Source organism: Salvelinus fontinalis, chromosome 12, assembly GCF_029448725.1.
Source record: "Salvelinus fontinalis isolate EN_2023a chromosome 12, ASM2944872v1, whole genome shotgun sequence".
In the NCBI taxonomy this organism is placed as follows: Eukaryota; Metazoa; Chordata; class Actinopteri; order Salmoniformes; family Salmonidae; genus Salvelinus; species Salvelinus fontinalis.
Genome location: NC_074676.1, coordinates 2840385 through 2865870, shown reverse-complemented (window position 1 = coordinate 2865870; position 25486 = coordinate 2840385). Strand labels below are relative to the sequence as shown.

General features: G+C 43.1%; 1 protein-coding gene across 1 annotated transcript; it reads right to left on the bottom strand.

Annotated features, from left to right (window-relative positions):
• Positions 1 to 1385: 1385 nt before the first annotated feature.
• On the bottom strand, positions 1386 to 23917 carry LOC129866624 (5'-nucleotidase domain-containing protein 3-like). Its single transcript, XM_055939386.1, has 14 exons — positions 23423 to 23917; positions 19917 to 20101; positions 17612 to 17686; positions 16219 to 16274; positions 15316 to 15406; positions 14820 to 14957; positions 10732 to 10792; positions 10256 to 10358; positions 9652 to 9753; positions 9337 to 9418; positions 9146 to 9232; positions 8865 to 9005; positions 4704 to 4768; positions 1386 to 4392 (listed from the first exon to the last, which is right to left on the bottom strand). Exons 1-14 carry the CDS (start codon positions 23733 to 23735, stop codon positions 4128 to 4130), a joined length of 1764 nt encoding a protein of 587 aa, XP_055795361.1. The 5' UTR covers positions 23736 to 23917; the 3' UTR covers positions 1386 to 4127.
• Between the last annotated feature and the right edge of the window lie 1569 nt (positions 23918 to 25486).

Sequence of the window (25486 nt, the reverse complement as noted above, 5' to 3'; positions counted from 1 at the left end):
ACTTGACTCAAGACATTTCATCTTAAAATGCTTACTTAATAATTCCACTTTGACATTATGGGTTATTGTGTCTAGTCCAGTGACAAAAGAAATCTCAATGTAATCAATTTTAAAATCAGGCTGTAACAACAAAATGTAGAAAAAGTCAAGGGGTGTGAATACTTTCTGAAGGCACTGTAAAATCACATTGGGAGCATGACATGAAAATAGAGCTCTTGGGCCACACTCCAGTGGTGGGTTTGGTGTCGAAATGAGAATGCATGAGCAGAAAAGAACCCCATACCTACTGTAAAATATGGTGCTGGATGATGTTATGGTTGATTTTATGGGGCTAGTTTGCTTCCACTTGTCCTGGGGCCCTAGTTAAAGTCAAAGGCATCATGAACTTTATCCAGTACCAGGATATTTTAGACAAAAACCCGGTTGTGTTACACCCTGATCAGTTTCACCTGTCCTTGTTATTGTCTCCACCCCCTCCAGGTGTCGCTTGTTATCCCTGGTGTATTTATCCCTGTCTCTCTGTGCCAGTTCGTCTTGTATGTTCCAAGTCAACCAGCGTGCTCCTGCCTTTTATATTCTCTTTTACTAGTCCTCCCGGTTTTGACCCTTGCCTGTTTTCTGGACGCTGTACCCGTCTGCCTGACCATTCTGCCTGCCCTGACCTCGAGCCTGCCTGCCACACTGTACCTCCTGGACTCTGAACTGGTTTTGACTTTTTGCCTGTCCACGACCACTCTTGCCTACCCCTTGCGGATATAATAAATATCAAAGACTCAAACCATCTGCCTCCCGTGTCTGCATCTGGGTCTCGCCTTGTGCCCTTATAGGTTGCCTCTACCAGGAGGCTAAAACTTAGCCGCAAGTGGATCCCGTGTGGCTCAGTTGTTAGAGCATGGCGCTTGCAACGCCAGGGTTGTGGGTTCAATTCCCACGGGGGGACCAGGATGAATAAGTATGAACTTTCCAATTTGTAAGTCGCTCTGGGTAAGAGCGTCTGCTAAATGACTTAAATGTAAATGGATCTTCCACCTAAACAATAACACCAAGCACAGCTCAAAATCCACAAAGAAATGGTAATTGGTCACAAAAATCAACATTTTGCTATGGCTGCAATCGCCAGACTTGAAACCAATTGAAAACCTGTGGTTTGAACTGAAGAGGGTAATCCATAAGCGAAGACAACAGATATCTATGATCTGGAGGTATTCTGTATGGAGGAATGGTCTAGGATCCATCCAAATGTGTTCTCCAACTCATGAAACATTTTAGAAAAAGGCTCAGTGTCGTTATCCTCGCAAGGTGAGGTATTAAAAAGGTATTGAAAACAGGGGTCTTAATAATTTTGACCCCTACCTTTGAGAGAATGTTTTACTCGATAAACAAAATCTTTCTCTGAGCAATTTTATTAGTATAATTTCCCTTTTTTTTTGCATACAATTTAAACACACAAAATACACATGTAAAAGTGTTTGTTTCATGAGCTGAAATAAAAGATCACAGAAATTTTCCATACACACAAAAAGCTTATTTCTCTCAAATTTTGTACACAAATTTGTTTACATCCCTGTTAGTGAGCGTTTCTCCTTTGGCAAGATAATCCATCCACCTGACAGGTGTGGCAAATCAAGAAGTGGATTAAACAGCATGATTATTACACCGGTCCAATTGGCATGCTGACTGCAGGAATGTCCACCAGAGCTGTTGCCAGATAATTTAATTTTCATTTCTCTACCATAACCCATCTTCAATGTCATTTTACAGAATTTGCCAGAACGTCCAACCGGCTCACAACCACAGACCATGTGTATGACGTCGTGTGGGCAAGCTGTGTGCTGATGTCAACATTGTGAACAGAATGCCCCATGGTGGCGCAGGGGTTATGGTATGAGCAGGCATAAGCTATAGACAACAAACACAATTGCATTTTATGGCAATTCAAATGCTCAAAGATACCGTGATGAGATCCTGAGGCCCATTGTGCCATTCATCCACCACCATCACCACATGTTTCAGCAAGATAATGCACGGCCCCATGTCACAAGGATCTGTACACAATTCCTGGAAGCTGAAAATGTCCCAGTTCTTCCATGGCCTGCATACTCAGACATGTCACCGTTTGAGCATGTTTGGGATGCTCTGGATCGACGTGTATGAACGCGTGTTCCATTTCCCGACAGTATCCACAAACTCCGTACAGCCATTGAAGAGGAGTGGGACAACATTCCACAATCAACAGCCTGATCAACTCATTGTGAAGGAAATGTGTTGCGCTGCATGAGGCAAATGGTGGTCACTCCAGATACTGACTGGTTTTCTGATCCAAGCCCCTACATTTTTAAAAACGTAGATGGATATCCAACAGATGCATATCTGTTTTCCCAGTCATGTGAAATCCATGGATTAGGTCCTAAGGAATTTATTTAAATTGACTGATTTCCTTATATGTACTGTAACTCAGTAAAATTGTTACATGTATATTTTTGTTCAATATAGCTCAGTATTTGAATTTATTCATTTATGAAGTCATTTTTACTCATCTTTATCAAGGATGTCAATAATTTCAGACCACACTGTATATCGCAAACAATAGATTTCCAAAACATTAAGCCTCATCGATGATCATAAACAATGTCATTTTCTTGTTCGTTTCCCCCAAAAACAAATAAATCTAATTTCTGAACATTGCAATGCAAAATAAATTATTTGAATACACTTTTATATTTTTTAAAGCACAATGTTTATGAAAACAAACAAAAAAGATAGCCAAGCAACACTGGACGATGATAAATACATTTGTCAATGAAATACAGCATATTACCCTTTTCTATGAAAAATAAACTGAGTTAGGTCGGTTGTGTCCGAGTGCTATTAATGTGCTTAGTACCTGAACTAGTAAGGACTACTAATAACAATAAAGCCTTTGTGAGAAATATGATTTTAGGGTAGGCCCATCTCCCTTATTACCAGGGAATAATATATTCTAAACTAAAGCATCACTAATATATGATCTACAGTGCAGTTCTAGTGACAGACGCGTAAGGCATGTCTTCGAAAATGTCATGTCATATTTTCAAACAATTCAACTCCACACAAAAACTCCTGTGCTGGATAATATCAGGAGTCTGTGTTTCTCTGTGCTTACAGGTTCAGAGACCACCTGTTTTAGGTGGTCATCCCTTATTACCCCTTTATAACCAACTTCCCCTTATTTACAGATACTGTATATAGTTAAAAAGGCCAAGAGCATCTTAATACACAGCTAACTAACAAGTGCATATCATACATTTACATAAATGTAGGATTACCATGACTGTTACAGATAATGCCCCGACATCTTTCAAGACTGCTATAAAATAAACACTATTCACTCTGTACGGACAAATCATACTCTTGCTCTCTCCCTCACACCCACACATACTTACTAAGAAATTAGAGATCACAATGACATATTTTGACATTGTTTGGATGAAAGTGAAAGCTTGCTGATCTAAGTAAATCTCCATTTGGTTACATACTGTATGTCTGTCAAGCACATTCATCAAACTTAATACTTTGTGTTTGGTATACTAAGCAACTCTGTTAGTGGTTCTCTTAACGATAATAGAATTGCATTGAAACATTGCAGAACTATTAAAGAGGGTATGTACTTACTGTATATTATCTAACGTTCTAAATCTTTATAGATAGATGAAACCTACACGTGTAATAGTGAGATGTCATGACAAGATTTTAAAGAGGAGCAGCAGTATTCAAGTTATTGTGAAAAAGCCAGCATATGAGATGGAGAATGTACAGTATCTAGTGAATGGCCTGTCCACATGCCCTAAATATGTAATGAACGGTTGAAGTCCAAGTCAGCAATGTCCAGAACCCATCTCAGAACAGTATTCTGACTTGAAGACAATGCACTTAACTTACAATTTTATGCCAGTCTCCAATTTACATGAATGAATGAATGAATGATTGGCGCAAAACTAGTTGTGCACACACTAATCTCAACTCTGAATAGGGCCCACAGGAAGCTCTGTGTCCAGACCAGGTCCGGACGGAGTGGGTCGCAATGAAACCCGTCCCCCTCTACTTTGAGCAGGTCCGGATGGAGTGTTACACTGAAACCCTACCCCTCTCTACTCTTCAGTCGTGGTCCTGTTGTGTATGAAGGGCATCTTCAGGGCTCCGGCGCTGGTCTGTTCGGGCCAGAAGGGTGACTCGTGCTGCAGGGGGGTCCGGCGAGGGAAGAAGGTGTGCTGAAAGTCATAGTTCAGCAGACAGCTGAGGGAGGCCATGTAGATGTCAGCGAAACGAGACAAGCGGCGGGAGAAGTAAGTGGGGTTGTGGTACGTTCGAAAGAGACTCCCAAACTGGCTGTTGAAGATGTCCTTAGTCTGCGATCTGTTGCATGATAAAATACGTAAGATATTTGTTATCAAGTGACAGTGCTCATTTGCATTGCACGTCAAGAAAAATATCGGTAAGACTTTATTTGAAGGGTAGCTACATCATATGGAATTCTTATGTAGAGTATAAATGTGTTATGAAGTCCTTATGTACTATAGGTGCCTTTCAAAGAAAGTATTATCAAAATATCTATAGCATAACTTCTAGACTTTGAACAAATAAGAGGACTCATCACAAATTATATAATGTTTCTCTTGAGATTCTTGAAAGGCTCTATGCACATTACAAGTAATTCCCCAAGGTACCTCATGGCTTCTCTCTCTTTGATCCACTCCTGGACAACAGCTTGCGACGCTGGGTCTCTGTGGACCTGGAACGGAGGGAGAAGAGGAGACATACTGAGAATACATATCTGTGGAGCTGGGAAGTAGGGACATGGTTGGGGAGTAACTGATTACATGTAATCTGATTACAAACTAAGTGTAATCAGTACATTACCAGCAAAAATATTGTAATAAGATTATAGATACTTTTTAAAAACTAGATGATTCATTATTGGATTACTCTTGAATTCAGAAAGGATGTTTGTGGAAAAAATACAAAAAGTCAAAGATTTTTGAATTGAATTTAAAATTTTAGCTTTATTTAACCAGGTAAGCTAGTTGAGAACAAGTTCTCATTTACAACTACGACCTGGCCAAGATAAAGCAAAGCAGTGCGACACAGACAACAACACAGAGTTACACATGGAATAAACAAGCGTACAGTCAATAACACAATAGAAAAAAATATATATACATATACAGTTTGTGCAAATGGCGTGAGGAGGTCAGGCAATAAATAAGCCATAGTAGTGAAGTAATTACAATATAGCAAATTAACACTGCAGTGATAGATGAGCAGATGATGATGTGCAAGTAATACTGGTGTGCAAATACTGGTGTGCAAAAGAGCAGAAAAGTAAATAAAAAGAATATGGGTATGCGGTAGGTAGATTGGGTGGGCTATTTACAGATGGGCTATGTACAGCTGCAGCGATCGGTTAACTGCTCAGATAGCTGATGTTTAAAGTTAGTGAGGGAAATGTAAGTCTCAGTGATTTTTGCAATTTGTGGCAGCAGAGAACTGGAAGGAAAGGAGGCCAAAGGAGGTGTTGGCTTTGGGGATGACCGTTGAGATATACCTGCTACGGTTGGGTGTTGTTATGGTGACCAGTGAGCTGAGATAAGGCAGAGCTTTACCTAGCATAGACTTATAGATGACCTGGAGCCAGTGGGTCTGGCGACGAATATGTAGCGAGGGCCAGCCGACTAGAGCATACAGGTCGCAGTGGTAGGTGGTATAAGGCTCTTTGGTGACAAAACGGATGGCACTGTGATAGACCTAATCTAGTTTGCTGAGTAGAGTATTGGAAGCTATTTTGTAAATGACATCGCCGAAGTCGAGGATCGGTAGAATAGTCAGTTTTACGAGGGCATGTTTGGCGGCGTGAGTGAAGGAGGCTTTGTTGCGAAATAGGAAGCTAATTCTAGATTTAATTTTGGATTGGAGATGTTTAATATGAGTCTGGAAGGAGAGTTTACAGTCTAGCCAGACACCTAGGTATTTGTAGTTGTCCACATATTCTAAATCAGAACGGTCTAGAGTAGTGATGCTAGTCGGGCGGGCAGCAAACGATTGAAAAGCATGCATTTGGTTTTACTAGCGTTTAAGAGCAGTTGGAGGCCACAGAATGAGTGTTGTATGGCATTGAAGCGTGTTTGGAGGTTAGTTAACACAGTGTCCAAAGAAGGGCCAAATGTATACAGAATGGTGTTGTCTGCGTAGAGGTGGATCAGGAAATCACCCGCAGCAAGAGCGACATCGTTGATATATACATAGAAAATAGTCGGCCCAAGAAATTAACCCTGGACAACAGGCCCTCCGATTTGACACACTGAGCTCTGTCTGAGAAGTAGTTGGTGAACCAGGCGAGGCAGTCATTTGAGAAACCGAGGCTGTTGAGTCTGCGATAAGAATACGGTGATTGACAGAGTCGAAAGCCTTGGCCAGGTCGATGAAGATGGCTGCACAGTACTGTCTTTTATTGTACCTTGAGCCTGGCTGAGGTGCACCCGTGACCGGCTCGGAAACCGGATTGCACAGGGGAGAAGGTTAGGTGGGATTTGAAATGGTCAGTGATATGTTTATTAACTTGGCTTTCGAAGACTTTAGAAAAGGCAGGGCAGGATGGATATAGGTCTAACAGTTTGGGTCTAAAGTGTCACCCCCTTTGAAGAGGGGGATGACCACGGCAGCTTTCTAATCTTTAGGGATCTCGGATGACACAAAAGAGAGGTTGAACAGACTGGTAATAGGGGTTGCAACAATGGCGGCGGATCATTTTAGAAAGAGAGGGTCCAGATTGTCTAGCCCAGCTGATTTGTACGGGTCCGGTTTTGCAGCTCTTTCAGAACATCTGCTATCTGAATTTGGGTGAAGGAGAAGCTGGGGAGGCTTGGGAAAGTAGCCTCCGAGCGTGCGGAGCTGTTGGCCGGGGTTGGGGTAGCCAGGAGGAAAGCATGGCCAGCCGTAGAGAAATGCTTATTGAAATTCTCGATTATCGTGGATTTATCGGTGGTGACAGTGTTACCTATCCTCAGTGCGGTGGACAGCTGGGAGGAGGTGCTCTTATTCTCCATGGACTTTACAGTGTCCCAAAACTTTTTGGAGTTAGAGCTACAGGATGCAAGTTTGTTTGTCAGCCAAGACAACAACAACAGGTAAAATGGCGATGAATGGGCAGAGTGGTTCGGTAAACTACACACAGGGCCTGAGTTCCAGGCTGGGGCCGACAGATAAACAAAAAATAAACTAAATGGAGTACCGTGATTAATGAACAGTCCAGCAGGCATCAGCTATGTAGCCAGGTGATCATAGGATCCAGTGAACAGCAATAGATGGAACAGGGAAGCTGCGGGGTAGTCGTTACTATGCTAGCACGTGGGAGACATGGTGTTTAAAGTTAGCAGGCTGGGTAAGTAGAAGCGTCTGCTCCAACGTCCGGCAATGGCCGGTTGAGGGCACAGCGGATGGAGTTACGTCGGCAGACCAGTCGTGGTGGTACGGCGGGGCGCCATGTCGACAAAGGGTCCAGGCCAGATGGCGAGAGAGGTATTGTAGTTGTAGTAATTTTGTTTGCTATCCGGGAGAAGCGCCTGGTTCACGGCTAACTGGTGCTAGCTTCAGGGCAGGGGCGTTAGCCACTTTTGCCACTCGGTAGCAGCTAGCTAGTAGCGATGATCCGATGCAAAGGTCCAGAGCTTACGGCAAGGATCCGGTGGAGTAGTGGATTCTAGCCGTGTTGGGGTAGAGTCCGGGAGGCATCAGCTGTGTAGCCGAGTGATCACTGAGTAGGTTGGGAGGTGGACCTGGCTCAGGGCTAGCTTTGGGGCTGGTTCACTCGGTGGCAGCTAGCTGTGATGATCAGGAGTAATGGTCCAGGGTTTACGGCAGGAATCCAGCGTTGTAGTGGAGAGAACAGTCCAATACTGGCAGGCTGGCAAGTATTATCCAGGCTAAAAAACAGCTGGTGTCTGTGCAGAAGGTAAAGGCCGCTAGCAATGACTAAATAGCTAGTAGCTAATTAGCTGGTTAGCTTCTGATGGCTAGCTTCTTTCTGATGGAGGTTCTGGCTATAAGGTCTAAAACAAAAATAGCGGATCCGTATCACATTGGGTGAGGCGGGTTACCGGAAGGTATATTTAATAAAAAAATGGAAAAGAGATTGAAAATAAATACCAAAAAAAAGACGAAAAATACAAAAAGTACACGAGAGGACGACAAACCACGTCTGCACTGCTACGCCATCTTGGAAAAAGATAGGGTGAACTTCGCCAGGGATGGCCTAAATCAATGCTTATGACAATTTCAGCTCCAGGACCAGCGAAAGGGCCAGCTGGCTAATCTTTTGAATATGGTGTAGTAAAAAAAATAACATAATATTAGCTAGGGAGATAAGGTTAGCAAGATAGCTAGCTAGCTAGATAAGGTTAGCTAGCTACACTGACAGCTGTCAGTGTCCAATTTGTTGATGTTTATCAACTCCACGCGGAAATTCCCACATACATTCGTGAATATGTATAAGCAGCCCTCGTCATTCTTCGCAGGCGGAACCTAAATGTGCATTTCATCAATTGGACAGAAAACTACGTTGAAATAGTGGCCCCAACTTCCTCTGGGAGGGGGGATCGTTTAAGGCAAAAGTAATCCAAAAGTAACTGAAAGCAATCAGATCACTTTACTGAGTTTGGGCAATCCAAAAGTTAAGTTACTGATTACAATTGTGTAGGTAGGCATAGAGCTACCACCCACACCAACATACCTGAATGTGTTCTATGAGCCCCGTCAGGCCCTGTAGCCAGGTCATTAGGTGGACGTACTTCTCAGTATTCAACACACACACACCTCTCCCCGCCCCCACCCACCTGCATGTGCTCTATGAGTCCAGTCAGGCCCTGTAGCCAGGTCATCATGTGGACGTATTGCTCAGTGTTCATGATCTTGATCTCCTTCCTCAGCTCTGGGATGATGGCTCCTGTCCTCCAGCCGTGCTTCAGAGTCAGGTCCTACAGGGAGACGCATAACACCTCAAATAACCAGTTACTTTTATGACCTACATTGTATTTGTACTGTATGTCGAAATGTTTTTCACTTTGAATGACTGCTCGTTGCAGCTAAAGCATTTGCAAATTGTTGTTGCACTTACAGCCAGGTCGCTGTAAATGTGATCTCCAAAGTACAGCACCTTGGACCCCCTCCAACCAGTGAGTCTCAGGAACTCGTATAGGTTTCCCTGAAACAAACACATACCTGTATCAAAGAAAAATGCAATAATTCCATAGACCCCACAAAGGAGTTTTAACTCACATTCAATAGCTAAAGTGAATTGTCCTGTACCTGTTTGTAGATCTTCCCCTTCTCCAGCTTGTGAATCCTGTCCCAATGCAGCACCCCTTTATCTGTTACTCGTCTGAAGGGCCTAGGATGGACAGAGGAAGAAAGACGCTAACACTTTATTTGAAGAGTACTTACTTTCACGAGGACTTCAACTTGCGGTTGTTGACATAAAGCATTTACGGAACGCTCATGCACTGCTTGTGAACGTGTCATGCATGGTTTATTAACGTGTTATGAAGTCTTTACGTAGGTAACCTGTGGAGACCAAAAGGGACATGACAGAAGTTGAGGTCTTTATGTCGTTCCAACACTTACTTCCTTCTGTCGTTGAAGAAGCCTGGTTTGTCGGCCTGCACAATGACAATATCAAACAAATCTCTCCAGTCCTTCCCCACGATGTAGTTCATTCCCCGGTCCCTGGGAATTCACAGATTAGATTTTATATTAGAATTCACACAGTACACACCAGAATATAGCACACACAGCACACTCTGCCAGCATCAAACATATCTGCACACTCATGAGGGTAATTCCTCAACCATTTGTTCTATTTTTTTTTTTAAATCAGTCTTGTTTCAAGACGTTGCCATTTCATCACAGTGAGGACTGAATGTTGCTAGCAAGACTGTAGCTAACATTCCTCTAACCATGACACGAGTAGGTGATGAAAGCTCTTTGATTTAGACCAGTGGATTTGGGTCAAGCCTCCACGTGAATCTAACAAATGTCGTGGTTGTAAAGCCTAGCTCAGTACTGACGGACAATCTCAGAGTAACTTACAGTACAGTGATAAAACATTTTGTATTGTACGCGATATCATCAGAACTTGAACCCACAACACTGCCGTGTGCTAGTGCCAAGGTCTTACCAAGCGAGCCACACAGGACCACAAGACGCCCGAACACAGGTTGACACTCACACAAAGTCAAAGGGGCTGTTGGTGATGAGAAACATCTTCTTGCCATCCTCGTAGAGCTTCTTCAACACAGCGTGAGTCTGTTCCCCATAGGAAATATAGTTCTCTACAGACAGAGAGAGAGAGAGAGAGAAAATAAAGAGAGAGAAAGATAGAGGGGTAGTGAACATACAGTATAAACTGAGCTACACTGTCAGACAATTACTATTGTCTACAGAAAATACATTATATCTAGGAACTACAATAACAATATTTCATAGTAATCTCTTTGAAGATACGAGCAATGGCAATGACCTTGAAGTAGAACTCTCCTCACGGACATTCATACACAGTAGCACAAACACCTGAGATCATTTGTAAAGATACCACATGTAGCATAACAGACTGGGTTGCCCAAATCAGAGCATACACTCCCCTCACTCCAATGATCATAAAGGAACTATTTTAGAGAACTAAACAGAGATCCTTGTTATCCTTACCCATATCTGCCTCCACAGCTCGATACATAATACCCTTCACATGGACATCTCCTATCGCTGCCTGTCAACACAGAGAGAGGATGAGATGTTACAACGGTTGTATTTTGTGGCAGGAGGAATCTTTTTCACAAAATACAGCACTTTACAAACAGTGAGAGGGACAGAAAGAAAGTTAAACCATACTACATTGACAAAGACACATTTCCTCGAAGAACAGTGCAGACGTAAAGTAACAGAATGATGGTAAAATCTCCTGCAGTTTTTTTTATGTGACAACGTTTTCCAAAAAGCGTTAAATATCTACTCCGCATTAAGATTCAAATATCTGCAGAAGGAATAGGAGGTCATCTATGATTTGACACATTTGAGTTTGAAAAAATCTATTTTGATTATTGAGCAACAGCAAGAGAAGTGGATTAACACCCGGTAACAGAATGACATCATGGGTCCCTGATCTGTACAATACAGAAATGCATGGTGATGTATCCTGAATAGGTACACATAGGTAGAAAAATGTAAAATCCTCTTTTGCATACTGGGGTATTATTCTAATGAGCTCCGCACCCAAACAGGACCAAATTTGTTTGGTCCGGACTGGACCATAACTGTACTAATCATAGACATCTATGTTTCACAAGTTTGGACATCACAGTACAGCACAGTAAAGTAGAGTTCAGTACAGTAAATTAAAGTGTGCTCTACTGTACTAAACTACTTGACTTTTCTGTGGTGTATAAACATGTGAAACAGACATTGACTGGTTCAGATGTGGACTAAATTTCAACTACTTTTCAACGGACGTCCGGAGTCAGTGCTCAGTGGGTGAGAGTGCTGATTAGAGTAAATTAAATTTAAAAAAGGGGCTCATGGGTTGTTGTCAGTAAGAGCCGGGGAAAGTGACAGTAACTGGAGAGGGAGAAAAGAGAGAGAGAGAGAGGGGTTGTCCAGACTGTTTTCACACTCTTGCTTTGACCACCATGTGACAGAAAGCGAAAGAAAACATTGAGCTGAACATAACAGTATGCCAGTGGAAGGGAAGCTAGTAACAAGTGACCAAACGGTGGTTTGTGCCTACTAATTCAGTTGCAGTCTTTCTGTAACAGATTTTGGGGTAATTCTGTTAACAATTTGTGCGGGGATACAGGTTAGTTGAGGTCATTTTTAAATGTAGGTATGGGTAAAGTGACTATGCATCGATAATAGACAGTGCGTAGCAGCAGTGAAAAAACCTCATATAGGGGAGGGGTGTCAATGTAAATAGTCTGGGTGGCCATTTGATAAATTGTTCAGCAGTCTTATGGCTTGGGGGTAGAAGCTGTAGTAGTATTTGTGATCTACAGCTGTTCATATTAGTTACTATGCAGTTACTAAACAGTAATGTATTACGGCAGTGTTATGTTACTACACCTAATAGGAAATGCACATGTGCACTATTGGGCCGGGGGCTGTAGAGCACAAGTTTTTTGACTAAAGGAAACTAACTGTACTCCCGTCTACTAACTGGTCATTTCTCCACAACACAAATATTACAGCTGTTAAGGAGACTTTTGGTCCTAGACTTGGCGCCCCAGTACCGCGTGCCATGCGGTAGCAGAGAGAACAGTCTATGACTTGGGCGACTGGAGTCGCTGACAATTTTTTGGGGCTTTCCTCCGACACCGCCTAGTATGTAGGTCCTGAATGGAAGGAAGCTTGTCCCCAATGATATACTGGGCCGTACGCACTACCCCCTGTAGCGCCTTACGAGCAGATGCCGAGCAGTTGCCATACCAGGCGGTGATGCAACCGGTCAGGATGCTCTTGATGGTGCAGCTGCAGAACATTTTCAGGATCTGGGGACCCATGCAAATCTTTTCAGTCTCCTGAGGGGGAAAAGGTGTTGTCGTGCTCTCTTCATGACTGTCTTGGTGCGTTTGGATCATGATAGTTCGCTGTTGATGTGGAAACCAAGGAACTTGTGGTCCCGTGTGGCTCAGTTGGTAGAGCATGGCGCTTGCAACGCCAGGGTTGTGGCTTCAATTCCCACGGGGGGACCAGGATGAATATGTATGAACTTTCCAATTTGTAAGTCGCTCTGGATAAGAGCGTCTGCTAAATGACTTAAATGTAAATGTAAACTTGAAACTCTTCACCCGCTCCACTACAAACCCGTCGATGAGAATGGGGGCCTGTTCGGCCCACCTTTTCCTGTAGACCACAATCAGCTCCTTTGTCTTGGTCACATTGAGGGAGCGGTTGATGTCCTGGCACCACACTGCCAGGTCTCTGACCTCCTCCCTATAGGCTGTCTCATCATTGTCGGTGATCAGGCCTACCACTGTTGTGTGGTCAGCAAACTTAACGATGATCTTGGAGTCGTGTTTGGCCACGCAGTCATGGGTGAACAGGGAGTACATGAGGGGACTAAGCATGCACCCCTGAGGGGTCCCAGTGTTCAGGATTAGCGTGGCAGATGTTGTTGCCTACCCTTACCACCTGGGCGTGGCCAGTCAGGAAGTCCAGGATCCAGTTGCAGAGGGAGGAGTTTAGTCCCAGGGTCCTTAGCTTAGTGATGAGCTTTGAGGGCACTATGGTGTTGAACGCTGAGCTGTAGTCAATGAATAGCATTCTCACATAGGTGTTCCTTTTGTCCAGGTGTGAAAGGGCAGAGTGAAGTGCAATAGAGATTTCATCATCTGTGGATCTGTTGGGGCGCTATGCAAATTGGAGTGGGTCTCGGGTTTCTGGGATAAAGGTGTTGATGTGGGCCATGACCAGCCTTTCAAAGCATTTCATGGCTACAGACGTGAGTCGAAGGGGTCAGTAGTCATTTAGGCAGGTTGGTGTTCTTGGGCACAGGGACTATGGTGGTCTGCTTGAATCATATTGGTATTACAGACTCAGACAGGGAGAGGTTGAAAATGTCAGTGAAGACACTTGCCAGTTGGTCAGTGCATGCTCGGAGTACACATCCTGGTAATCAGTCTGGCCCTGCGGCCTTGTGAATGTTGACCTGTTTGTGATCGGCTGCGGAGAGCGTGATCACACAGTCATCCGGAACAACTGATGTTCTCATGCATGTTTCAGTGTTACTTGCCTCGAAGTGAGCATACAAGTTGTTTAGCTCCCTTTGTAGTCTGTAATAGTTTGCAAGCCCTGCCACATCCGACGAGCGTCGGAGCTGGTGTAGTACGATTCGATCTTAGTCCTTTATTGATTCTTTGCCTGTTTGATGGTTCGTCAGAGGGCATAGCGGGATTCCTTATAAGCTTCCGGGTTAGAGTCCTGCTCTTTGAAAGAGGCAGCTCTACCCTTTAGCTCAGTGCGAATGTTGCCTGTAATCCATGGCTTCTGGTTGGGGTATGTACATACAGTCACTGCGGGAAGGATGTGGTGTACTCCTCAATGCCATCGGAAGAATCCCAGAACATATTAAAGTCTGTGCTAGCAAAACAGTCCTGTAGCTTAGCATCTGCTTCATCTGACGACTTTGTTTTGACCGAGTCACTGGTGCTTCCTGCTTTAGTTTTTGCTTGTAAGCAGGAATCAGGAGGATATAATTATGGTCAGATTTGCCAAATGGAGAGTGAGAAAGAGCTTTGTACGCGTCTCTGTGTGTGGAGTAAAGGTGGTCTAAAGTTTTTTTCCCTCTGGTTGCACATTTAACATGCTGTTTTAAATGAGGTACACTGGACTGTAGTGTCGACCTGGGAATCAAACAGGGGTTATTTACGTCAAAGGATAGGTAGAGCCTTCCGCCTTCTCCTCACATGTACAGTAGAATATCATTCCTGTAAGATGAAAAATGAAGGCAGAAGCTCTGCACTTTAAAATTGCTGTGTTCCTATGGGAATTTGCACATGTTTAGAGCTCCACCATCAGGTAAAATTTCTGACCATTTTCTGATCTTTATTTCATTTAAAACCTTTTTGAACAGTAAAGCACATTTTGAAAGGAGATTCTCCATTGAACATGATTCTAACTAGTCCTGAACTAGGCTTAACCGGTGTCTGGGAAACTGCCCCTCCTCCCTATGAGGTTTCCCCCACCGGCTGCAGCTCCAGTCCAAAGAAGGCGTCTTTGGAACACCACTGTTCTGGTCTCTTTACCTTGACGTCTTTGTAGAGGTGCACAGGCTCGTAGTCGATGTTGTGCTTCATAAAGTAGTCATTAACACAGCACAGTAGGTTCATCTCTGGAAGGGAGAAGATATCCATGAACTGTTTCATAGTGTGGCCATGGGAACTCTGTGGAGGATAGAGGGGAGATTATTAAAGATCAGATAGGACAAGACACAAGTAAAGCGAGGGTGTTACTAGGGTATGCAAAACAGAAGTGTATCCCTAACCTCTTCCCACAGAAGTACATTTTGTATATAGTTAGCTAGCACATGTAAGATTTGCTTCTGGGTTCACTGATTACAGGGTAGAAACGTAATACTACAGTATCGTGTGCCAGACTGTAGGGGTGCAAAAAGTTCATGACCGGAGTGACTGGGATAAACAGAGTGGCCTTGCTGCAAAATGTAAAGGGGTAAGTTTATCACGGTAAATGAGGCTTATCTGTATATAGTGAATGTGGAAGGGTAGAGGAGATGAGCCCTACCTTGCCATAAAAGTCACTCATATTCTCCAGAGGAACGTGGCAGCCTTCGTACATGGCAATCACCTCCTTGTCTGGCACCGGGTGAAGACCCCTACATGTGACAAGAGAACACTTCCAGACTCATATTAAGCATCTCCAATCCAAAATGAAATCTAGAAATCGGCTTCCTATTTCTCAACAAAGCCTTCTTCACTCTCACTGCCAAAAATACCCTCGTAAAACTGACTATCCTACCGATCCTCGACGATGTCGTTTACAAAATAGCCTCCAACACTCTACTCAGCAAACTGGATGCAGTCTATCACAGTGCCATCCGTTTTGTCACCAAAGCCCCATATACCACCCACCACTGCGACCTGTATCCTCTCGCCGGCTGGCCCTCGCTACATATTCGTCGCCAGACCCACTGGCTCCAGGTCATCTAGAAGTCTTTGCTAGGTAAAGCCCCGCCTTATCTCAGCTCAACACCCACCCGTAGCAGGTATATCTCACTGGTTATCCCCAAAGCCAACTTCTCCTTTGACTGCCTTTCCTTCCAGTTCTCTGCTGCCAATGACTGGAACAAATTGCAGAAAAATAAATAAAAAAAATTATTCGCTGAAGTTGGAGACATATCTCCCTCACTGCAGCTGTACATAGCCCATCTGTAAGTAGCCCATCCAACTACCTACCTCATCCCCATATTGTTTATATTTACTTTTTTGCTCTTTCGCACAGTAGTATTTCTACTTGCACATCTATCAGTGTTAATTTGCTTAATTGTAATCACTTCGCTACTATGGCCTATTTATTGCCTTACCTCCTTACTCCATTCGCACACACCGTATATAGATTTTTCTATAGTGTTATTGACTGTACTTTTGCTTATTGATTGTAAACTGTGATGCTGTTGATAGTACATACCTGTATACTGTCCCCAACTGGATGTAGTGAAAGGCATCTATCTTCATCAGTAATGCCTGGAACAAATAATTGATTAACACAAATTAGAAAAAGATTGGCTGACAAGTGCCAATCAGAAATGTAATATTCACACAAGCAGTTATATAAAGCCTTATAACAGATACAGATAACTAGCAAAATAAAGGAAACACTATATAACCAAAAGTATGTGGACACCTCTCGTAAAACATCTCATTCCAAAATCATAGGAATGAATATGGAGTTGGTTCCCCCTTCGCTGCTACAACAGACTCCATTCTTATGGGAAGGCTTTCCACCAGATGTTAGAACAATGCTGTGGGGACTTGCTTCCATTCAGCCAAAAGAGCATTAGTAAGTTCGGGCACTGTTGGGCGATTAGGCCCGGCTCACAGCCGGCGTTCCAAATCATCCCAAAGTTGTTCGATGGGGTTGAAGTCAGGGGTCATTTGAAGGCCATTCAAGAATCGTCTAGAATGCCATTGTATGCTGTAGCGTTAAGATTTCCCTTCACTGGAACTAAGGGGCCTAGCCCAAACCTTGAAAAACAGCCCCAGACAATTAGTCCTCCTCCATCAAACTTTACAGATGGCACTATGCATTCGGGCAGATAGGGTTCTGGCATCTGCCGAACCCAGATTCGACCGTCGGACTTGCCAGATGGTGAAGCGTGATTCATCACTCCAGAGAATGTTTCCACTGCTCCAGAGTCCAATGGCGGCAAGCTTTACACCACTCCTGCAGATGCTTGGCATTGCGCATGGTGATCTTAGGCTTGTGTGTGGCTGCTCGGCCATGGAAATCCATTTCATGAAGCTCCCGACGAACAGTTCTTGTGCTGACGTTGCTTCCAGAGGTAGTTTGGAACTCGGTAGTGAGTGTTGCATCCGAGGACAGACGATTTTTATGCGCTACGCGGCCACGCTCTGTGAACTTGTGTGGCCTACCACTTCACTGGCTGAGCCGTTGTTGCTCCTAGACGTTTCAATAACAGTAACAGCAATAACAGCCCTTACAGTTGACTGGGGCAGCTCTAGCGGGGCAGAAATTGTACGAACTGTCTTGTTGGAAAGATGGCATGCTACGTTGAAAGTCACTGAGCTCTTCAGCAAGGCCATTCTCCTGCCAATGTTTGTCTATGGAGATTGCATGGCTATGTGCTCGCTTTTATACACCTGCCAGCAACAGGTGTGGCTGAAATAGCTGAATCCACTCATTTGAAAAGGTTGTCCACATACTTTTGTGTATATGTAGTACATATTGAAAACAGGTGCTTCCATACAGGTCTGGTCCGTGAGTTAAGTAATTAACACCATGTGTAAAAATGCCCAGTTGCTCATTATACATAACATGTTATAACATCAACCATGCTCACCTTTTGGACATCATAGTGCAGTCCCCTGACAACAAAGTTTGGGATGTACTCGTACTCACGCAGGCCCTCAGGGTACTAAAGAGGAAGGAAAATAGATGTTATCCGAGCTTTGAGTGGAACACAAATGTCTCATATCAACTAATTGAGAAGTGTGCAGAGTCTACTGAAAAAGTTAACGTCAGTGTCATTCAATCATTGAAGAAAAACTCATCATAGAAGACCTTGAAAGGAATTGAAAGGAAAGAGAATCCAGAAAACTTCCCACAACTACAAAAAAAGTATTTGTCAACTTGAATAGGGTGACACTGACACCAAATAGAATATCTCACTATGGAAGAAAAATTGTGAGTGTTGAATCAAATGGAGGGGGAGAATTGTCAAGGTTACGAACAAGACGCGGCCTGACAAGTACAACAGAATTACATAGCTTTCTGTTACTATGATTATTATGTATCCGGAGCAGATTTCATCGTCACATGAAAGAGCAGAGGAAAAGCAGATAAAAATAAACCTGGTCAGATATGTTAATGCTGTCTGGTCAACTCCTATGATCTGGCATGCCAAGGACTAGAGGAGCTGTTTCTGCCTTCTTACCAACTCATATGTGACCAACCGGCTCAATTCGGTCTTATGTAGCAAAATATAAAATTGTGTTTTAAAAATTGTTTTTTTACATTGGATAAAAGTAGCTACACAATGGTATATCATACACTACAGTTAAGGAACAATGGGAAGGTAATTCTGCTTTGAAAGTTGTAACCTCACTTTTGAGAAAATGTCCTTTGAATGTTTTGGTACACCTACAGGAGAGCTCTTCTTTGTCTACACCCACTCAGCATTGTTCACACCCTCTTAAGCTTTAGCCATCTCTTTAAGGGTTGATCTGAGCGTTCTGTCCTAACAGGCAGTCAAGCACCAAGCTAACTGGCTAATGTTGGCTAGCTTGCTAGCTACTTCCAGACACAAATAAGAGAAGAGCTCACTGACCATTTAACTTGCCCTAGCAGAGCTGGTTAGGCAGTTTTTATGCTATCCAGAGCGTTGGTGACTGCAACTGTGCTGCTGTTAACAATTAAAGCTTTTTTGCCAACGTTTACTGACACCGGCCATATTCAAAGGGTGGTAAGCGTTCGTAAATGTGTCAGTTATTCTGTGCTCTGGTACACTCAGATGAGAGTGCTCTGAAATCGGAGTAAATATCTGGTAAATTCGCTCTGGCTAACTCTATCAACAGTTGTTGCAGTGACATCATTAACATTCTACTTGCATAGCGGAGTCTTTTGTTAAGACATGTTGCTAGCTAGCTAAACAATTAACCATAATTCCAAATCATGACGTCACTCCCCTGCATGAATCTGCAGGTAGCTAAACAACCAGGTTCAATGTTAGCTAGCTAACAGTCTATAACTAGCAAAGCAAATGGCTATGAGATACAAATAATATTGCTACACAAATCATACACGTTAGCTAGCGAGCCAGCCAGCCAACCAGCTAGCTAACTAACAGTACACTAACTTGAAATGAAAACGACTGACAAAATTAGAAACGTGTATTATCTGAAAATGTAGCCAGCTATCTTATCCGTATACATGGATGGACACTTCCCTCTCTGCCACGGATGCCATGGTTGCCCTTAGTTTGAAGATGTAATCCAGAGACAGGCGTTTTCTTTATCTCCTTAGCCTTTTTCTGTGGCTAAACCAACTAGGGTCGTAATTTAACAATTCATTCGTATTTACAGAAGGCATACATGTTTGGTATTAAGGCACATGAAAGTTCACATGTTCGAAAGGCATTTCTGCCAAAAAACGCATTCAAATGGCTCTCCTGCGAAATAGTGACGCGCGACATATGCCTAGTTTCCGGAAACAAGTCACATATGGTTTTTGTCATGCCGGTGGCAGTTTGGCGTGACAATGACTGTAGGAGATGGCTACACAGCACAAATAGATTTGGCATGACAATGACCATAACATTTGGCTATTTCGTATCTGCTGTCTTGCCAAGTCCTACTGATAAGACAGCGCAAACATATCTGGGACAGCATGCTAGAGGAACAGACTCTGGTCCCAGATCAGTTTGTGCTATCTTGCCATTCATTGTCAAGCCAACCTTGGCCCCAGTGAGCAATTGGCAATACGGCACAAACTTGGTATGACAATTAACGTAAGTGTTGTCAAGAGAGCACTAACAGATCCGGGATCAGGCTACTGTTCCTCTGCTCTACCTCTTCATCCCTGTCACATGAATGACCCCTCTGCTACAGATCTGAGTTCAGCCTCGACTGGAGGAACAGACTACGTACCCTGTGCTCCTGGATGAGGATGTCCCGTGCGATGTTGAAGATGAGGGTGTGGAGGTGTCTGGAGTAGAAGGCCAGAGTGTAGTCATAGTCAAACCCATAGATCTCTATATCGTGCAGACTCATCTCATTATTGGCAAAGATAGTGTTGGGGTTCACACTGTTCTTAGATATCACTGGGATCAAGGCTAAAATAGAAGGAAGAAATGGGTGAAGAACAGGAACACGTGCATTTTTACATTGCATACTCAACCTTCCTTGCTAGTTGTGTTGTATCAATGTAAGCTAAATCGATTTCCACTGACTCTGCAAATTAATACAGGCCTCTGCTTCACTGTCCCATGCCCTTCAGGACATGAATCATGACTAGAGTTGCAAAGTTCGGAAACTTTACGGTAAATTTCCGTGGGAAGTTAAGCCCTGGAATTTTGAAAATGTTGCTTGAATTCATCAAAAAAAGTTAGCTTATAACAGTGAACCTTTATGTGGGATTACACATAAGGCAGTTCTAGGTCTGTGGCATATTTTGGTTAAACTATCCCCAATTCAATGGAATTGCAACCCTCTGCATGCACAGTATATTCTTCCATCACATGTACAGCTGATTCTCAAGATCTTGCACACTAATGAGATGCTATTGAGCCCACTACTACACTGTCTGAGCCAAGGACTGCATGCTTTCTGGTAAGTTTTGATTACAATACTGGGTGGGGTGAATATTTTTTATGACATAACTAGTTTTTTGTTAACTAGTAAATAGTTGCCTACAGCAAAGTGTGTTTAAATCCTTTCTAACTTGTTAACAATTTCTGCTAGTTAGTTTTTGCTACCATGTGGGTTTTAGCTTGCTTGAGCCTGCAAACTGAGGAGTGTTAATTCACCTGTTTCCAAACATGTTTCATTTTAAAACATTTATCTTACAAAAGAGTTGCTTAAAACCTCTTATGGATCCCTTCACGCGCCATCCCTTTAGCGGGATCGATTTGACAACATCCAGTGAAATAGCAGCGTGCCAAATTCAAACTACAGGAATATCAATATTCAATATTCATGAAAATATATGTGTTATACATCAAAATAAAGCTTCACTTCTTGTTAATCCAGCCACTGTGTCAGATTTCAAAAAGGCTTTACGGCGAAAGCATTCAAACACATGACAATAATTTTTCAACCAGGAAGGTGCGACACAAAAGTCAGAAATAGCCATATAATAAATACCTTACCGTTGAAGATCTTCTTTTTGCAATCCCAAATGTCTTATTGACACAATGAATGGTCGTTTTGTTCAACAAATTCCTTCTTTATATCCCCAAAATGTCAATTTATTTGGTGCGTTTGATTCAGAAATACACCGGTTCCAACTCGCCCAACATGACTACAAAGTATCGAATAAGTTACCTGTAAACTTGGTCCAAACAACGTTCCTAATCCAACCTCAGCTATCCTAAAATGTAAATAATCGATCAAATTTAAGACGGAATAAACTGTTTCTAATACCGGATAAAAACAACGTGAAGCGCTTTCCAGTTTACGCGCACCAAAACAGTAGAGTCCACCTGGAGTGACACTTACAATGAATAGGACTACTTCTTCATTCTCAAAAGAAAAACACCAAACAATTTCTAAAGACTGTTGACATCTAGTGGAAGCCATTGGAACTCCAACCAGGTTCCTCATAAATAGGGCTTACCATAGAAAACCATTGGGAAATCCTATGACCTCAATTTTCTTCCCCCCTGGATGGGTTGTTCTCGGGGTTTTGCCTGCCAAATCAGTTCTGTTATACTCACAGACATTATTTTAACCGTTTTAGAAACTTTAGAGTGTTTTCCACATATGGACCCGATATGCATATCCTAGCTTCTGGGCCTGAGTAACAGGCAGTTTACTTTGGGCACACTTTTCATCTGGACGTCAAAATACTGCCCCCCTAGTCTTAAGAAGTTTTAATCTAACTGCTTTTCTATTGAACTGTACATGAAATTGTATGTGTTTTTTAGACTATTTTTTTCCATCTTTACATGAAAATGCAACGGGCACTATCTGATGTGTGGAGATATTTCACTGCAGCTAATGTAGAAGGAAAAGCTGTGTACATTTGCAAATGCTGTGCCAAATCATATGTGAAGAATGCAACAAAGATGCAGAATCTGGCCAAGTGCATAAAGTTCCCCCAGCGCTCACAACAAGCAACCTCTGACAAAAGTCCCTCTACTTCTATTCGAGGTGAAAATTATGAATCAGACACCTTATCGATAGCAACAGCTCATGGTCCTCCTGGAATCATTCGGGTTTTTGACTCGATGGAGGAACGTAGTCAGAGAAATGCTGACGAATATCTTTCTCGAGCTCTGTATGCAACTGGTTCACCTCTGATGCTCACAGGCAATATGTATTAGAAAGGATTTCTGAATGTTCTTCGCCCATCATACACCCCTCCAACCAGACATGCTTTATCTACTAATTTGCTGGATGCAGATTTCAACAGAGTTTAAGTGAAGGTCAAGCAAATCATAGAGAAGGCAGATTGTATTGCAATCATCTCTGATGGGTGGTTGACTGTTCGTGGGCAAGGAATAATTAAGAACCCCGACGCTTGCTATAAACATTAACACGTATCGCTTGCGGTATGTTTTTGGAAGCATAAGGAACAAAACTTTCATATAAGCAATAAATTATTTTTAAAAACAAAAAGGTTAAAATTACTACACACATTTATATGGTTAGGGTTAGTGTCCCCATATGGCCATATCTCCATGTTACATCACTTGTTTACGGAAGACAGACGGAAGACATAGTAAGCCACCTGCACTATATAGTGTGCTCCAAACACCTGTGTGTGTATGCGTAACTGGGGAGGTGTAGTTTGTCAACTGGTGGCACACAGCTTGAGGATCTGTGCAAAACCGGTTTGAAAGTGATTATCATTTACTTTTCTAAACTTTAAAACACATTGCTGGAAATGTGGTTCACATGGAGCCAAATGTCAGTGAATGTACCTGCTAAAAACCCAACATACAGAGAAGGGTTTTCAAGAGCTTGGTGACCCCTGGCCCCTTCTATGTTGGGCATGATGAGTCCACTGCCCATTTGCTGGGTCTCAAAAGCCTGTATTCCAGAGACTACGGGAGGGACAGCAAGCAATCACAGTGTAAAACAACATGCCAGTGTCACAGTCTATGTCCATTCAGTCAGTCAACAACAGTTCAGGATGCCTTTGACAGTGTGCCATTGACAGTGGTCAGCAGCAGGTGAAATGTCCAGTGTCTCTGGTACAATAATAAGTACTTGTAAGTGGTAGCTACAATAATAGGCACCCGTTTTTAACTGGTACAATAACTGGCATACAATAAGTACTTATTATTGACATGACACCAGTAGCTAGCTAAGTGAAAGTTACACAACGTCTTTCAAAGGAATATGCTATAGAGTAATGAGTTATTGGACAATATTGCTTTGCATCCTAAACCGCACTTGTCTTCATTGAATTCAACAAATGCTTGCCCTACCTTCGGTCTGTTTTTTGGTTTCGTTGTAAATAGACCACAACCAGTTGGTCATGTCCTGGCCACTTGCGGAACTGGTACACATAGTAGCCTCTCTATAGTTTTTGGCACCGGATTGTTGCGCCAAAACCTTCCCGGTGACCCTACCACGGAACACTGCACGGAAATTCCTTTCCAATAACCGAGCGAGTCGAGTCTTCTGCGGCGCCCGATCGCCGAGGTGTAGTGATGTTCCGTGCGTATGTAAGTAGTTGTAGCAAATTAACAACTTATTCTTTTTTAGCAGACTACACAAGTACAGTGACAACGGCGTCATGACTAGTCGCCTTCGGTTTGTCAGTAACCAGCGTGTAGGTCGTGGGCTCTAGGTAAATTTTCTCGGTTAGAGCTCTCTTCTGTAAATACAGAAACCGAATCGGTCCATGCTCTTCCGTGGCAACGTCACTTCCTTGGTTCCACTCACAACACCGTAGATATAGATAGAGGACGAATTGTTGTATCTGTGTCATTATAGCGCCTGGGACGGCATGGGCAGAGCCATTGAGGCTGTCTCCATGGTGAAGTAGTAATGTTTCTTCTTCACGATTGGCTGATCCCTCCTGATGACCCAGGTGGACATTATTCCAACAGGGTCACCAGGACCGATCAGCCAATGAAGTTGGAAGTACCAGCCAATGAAGTTGGAAGTACCACCCAGTTGACTACGTGAAAATGGTGGAAGCCCTCAATGGCGCTACCCATTCTCATAAATAGCATTTTGGCCACTTAGAGGCTTCTATCATTCTCTATGGTCAACACTCAAAATGACAGACCTTCTTATTCTTCTTCAAAAAGTATTATAGCGTCATGCAAACAAAGGTGCGTGCCGCCACTGCAGGCTGAGGGGCATTACAGCGAACACCCGCATTTAACCATGGCAAGGTGACTGGGAATACGGTTGAATACAAACAGTGTAGTTATTCCCTCCGTAAAGCAATCAAACATGCAAAACGTCAGTAAAGAGACAAAGCGGAGTTGCAATTCAACGGCTCAGACACGAGACGTACAGTACCAGTCAAAACTTTGGACACACCTACTCATTCCAGGGTTTTTCTTTATTTTTACTATTTTCTACATGGTAGAATAATAGTGAAGACATCAAAACTATGAAATAACACATATAGAATCATGTAGTAACCAAAAAACTGTTAAACACATCAAAATATATTTTATATTTGAGATTCTTCAAATTTGCCTTGATGACAGCTTTGCACACGCTTGGCATTCTCTCAACCAGCTTCATGAAGTAGTCACCTGGAATGAATTGCAATTAACAGGTGTATCTTGTAAAAATTTATTTGTGGAATTTCTTTCCTTCTTAATGAGTTTGAGCCAATCAGTTGTGTTGTGACAAGTGTAACGGATGTGAAATGGCTAGTTAGTTAGCGGTGCTGCACACTAATAGCATTTAAATCGGTGACGTCACTCGCTTTGAGACCCTGAAGTAGTGGTTCCCCTTGCTCTACAAGGACCGCGGCTTTTGTGGAGCGATGGGTAACGATGCTTCGTGGGTGACTGTTGTTGATGTGTGCAGAGGGTCCCTGGTTCGCGCTCGGGTCGGGGCGAGGGGACGGTCTAAAGTTATACTGTACATTGATGCTGTTGACCCGGATCACTGGTTGCTGCGGAAAAGGAGGAGGTCGAAAGGGGTGAGTGTAACGGATGTGAAATGGCTAGTTAGTTAGTGGTGCTGCGCGCTAATAGCATTTCAATCGGTGACGTCACTCGCTTTGAGACCCTGAAGTAGTGGTTCCCCCTGCTCTGCAAGGGCCGTGGCTTTTGTGGAGCGATGGGTAACGATGCTTCGTGGGTGACTGCTGTTGATGTGTGCGGAGGGTCCCTGGTTCGCGCCCGGGTCGGGGCGAGGGGACGGACGTAAAGTTATACTGTTACACAAGGTAGGGGTGGTAGACAGAAGATAGCCCTATTTGGTAAAAGAGCAAGTCCATATTATGGCAAGAACAGCTCAAATAATCAAAGAGAAACGACAGTCCATCATTACTTTAAGACATGAAGGTCAGTCAATAC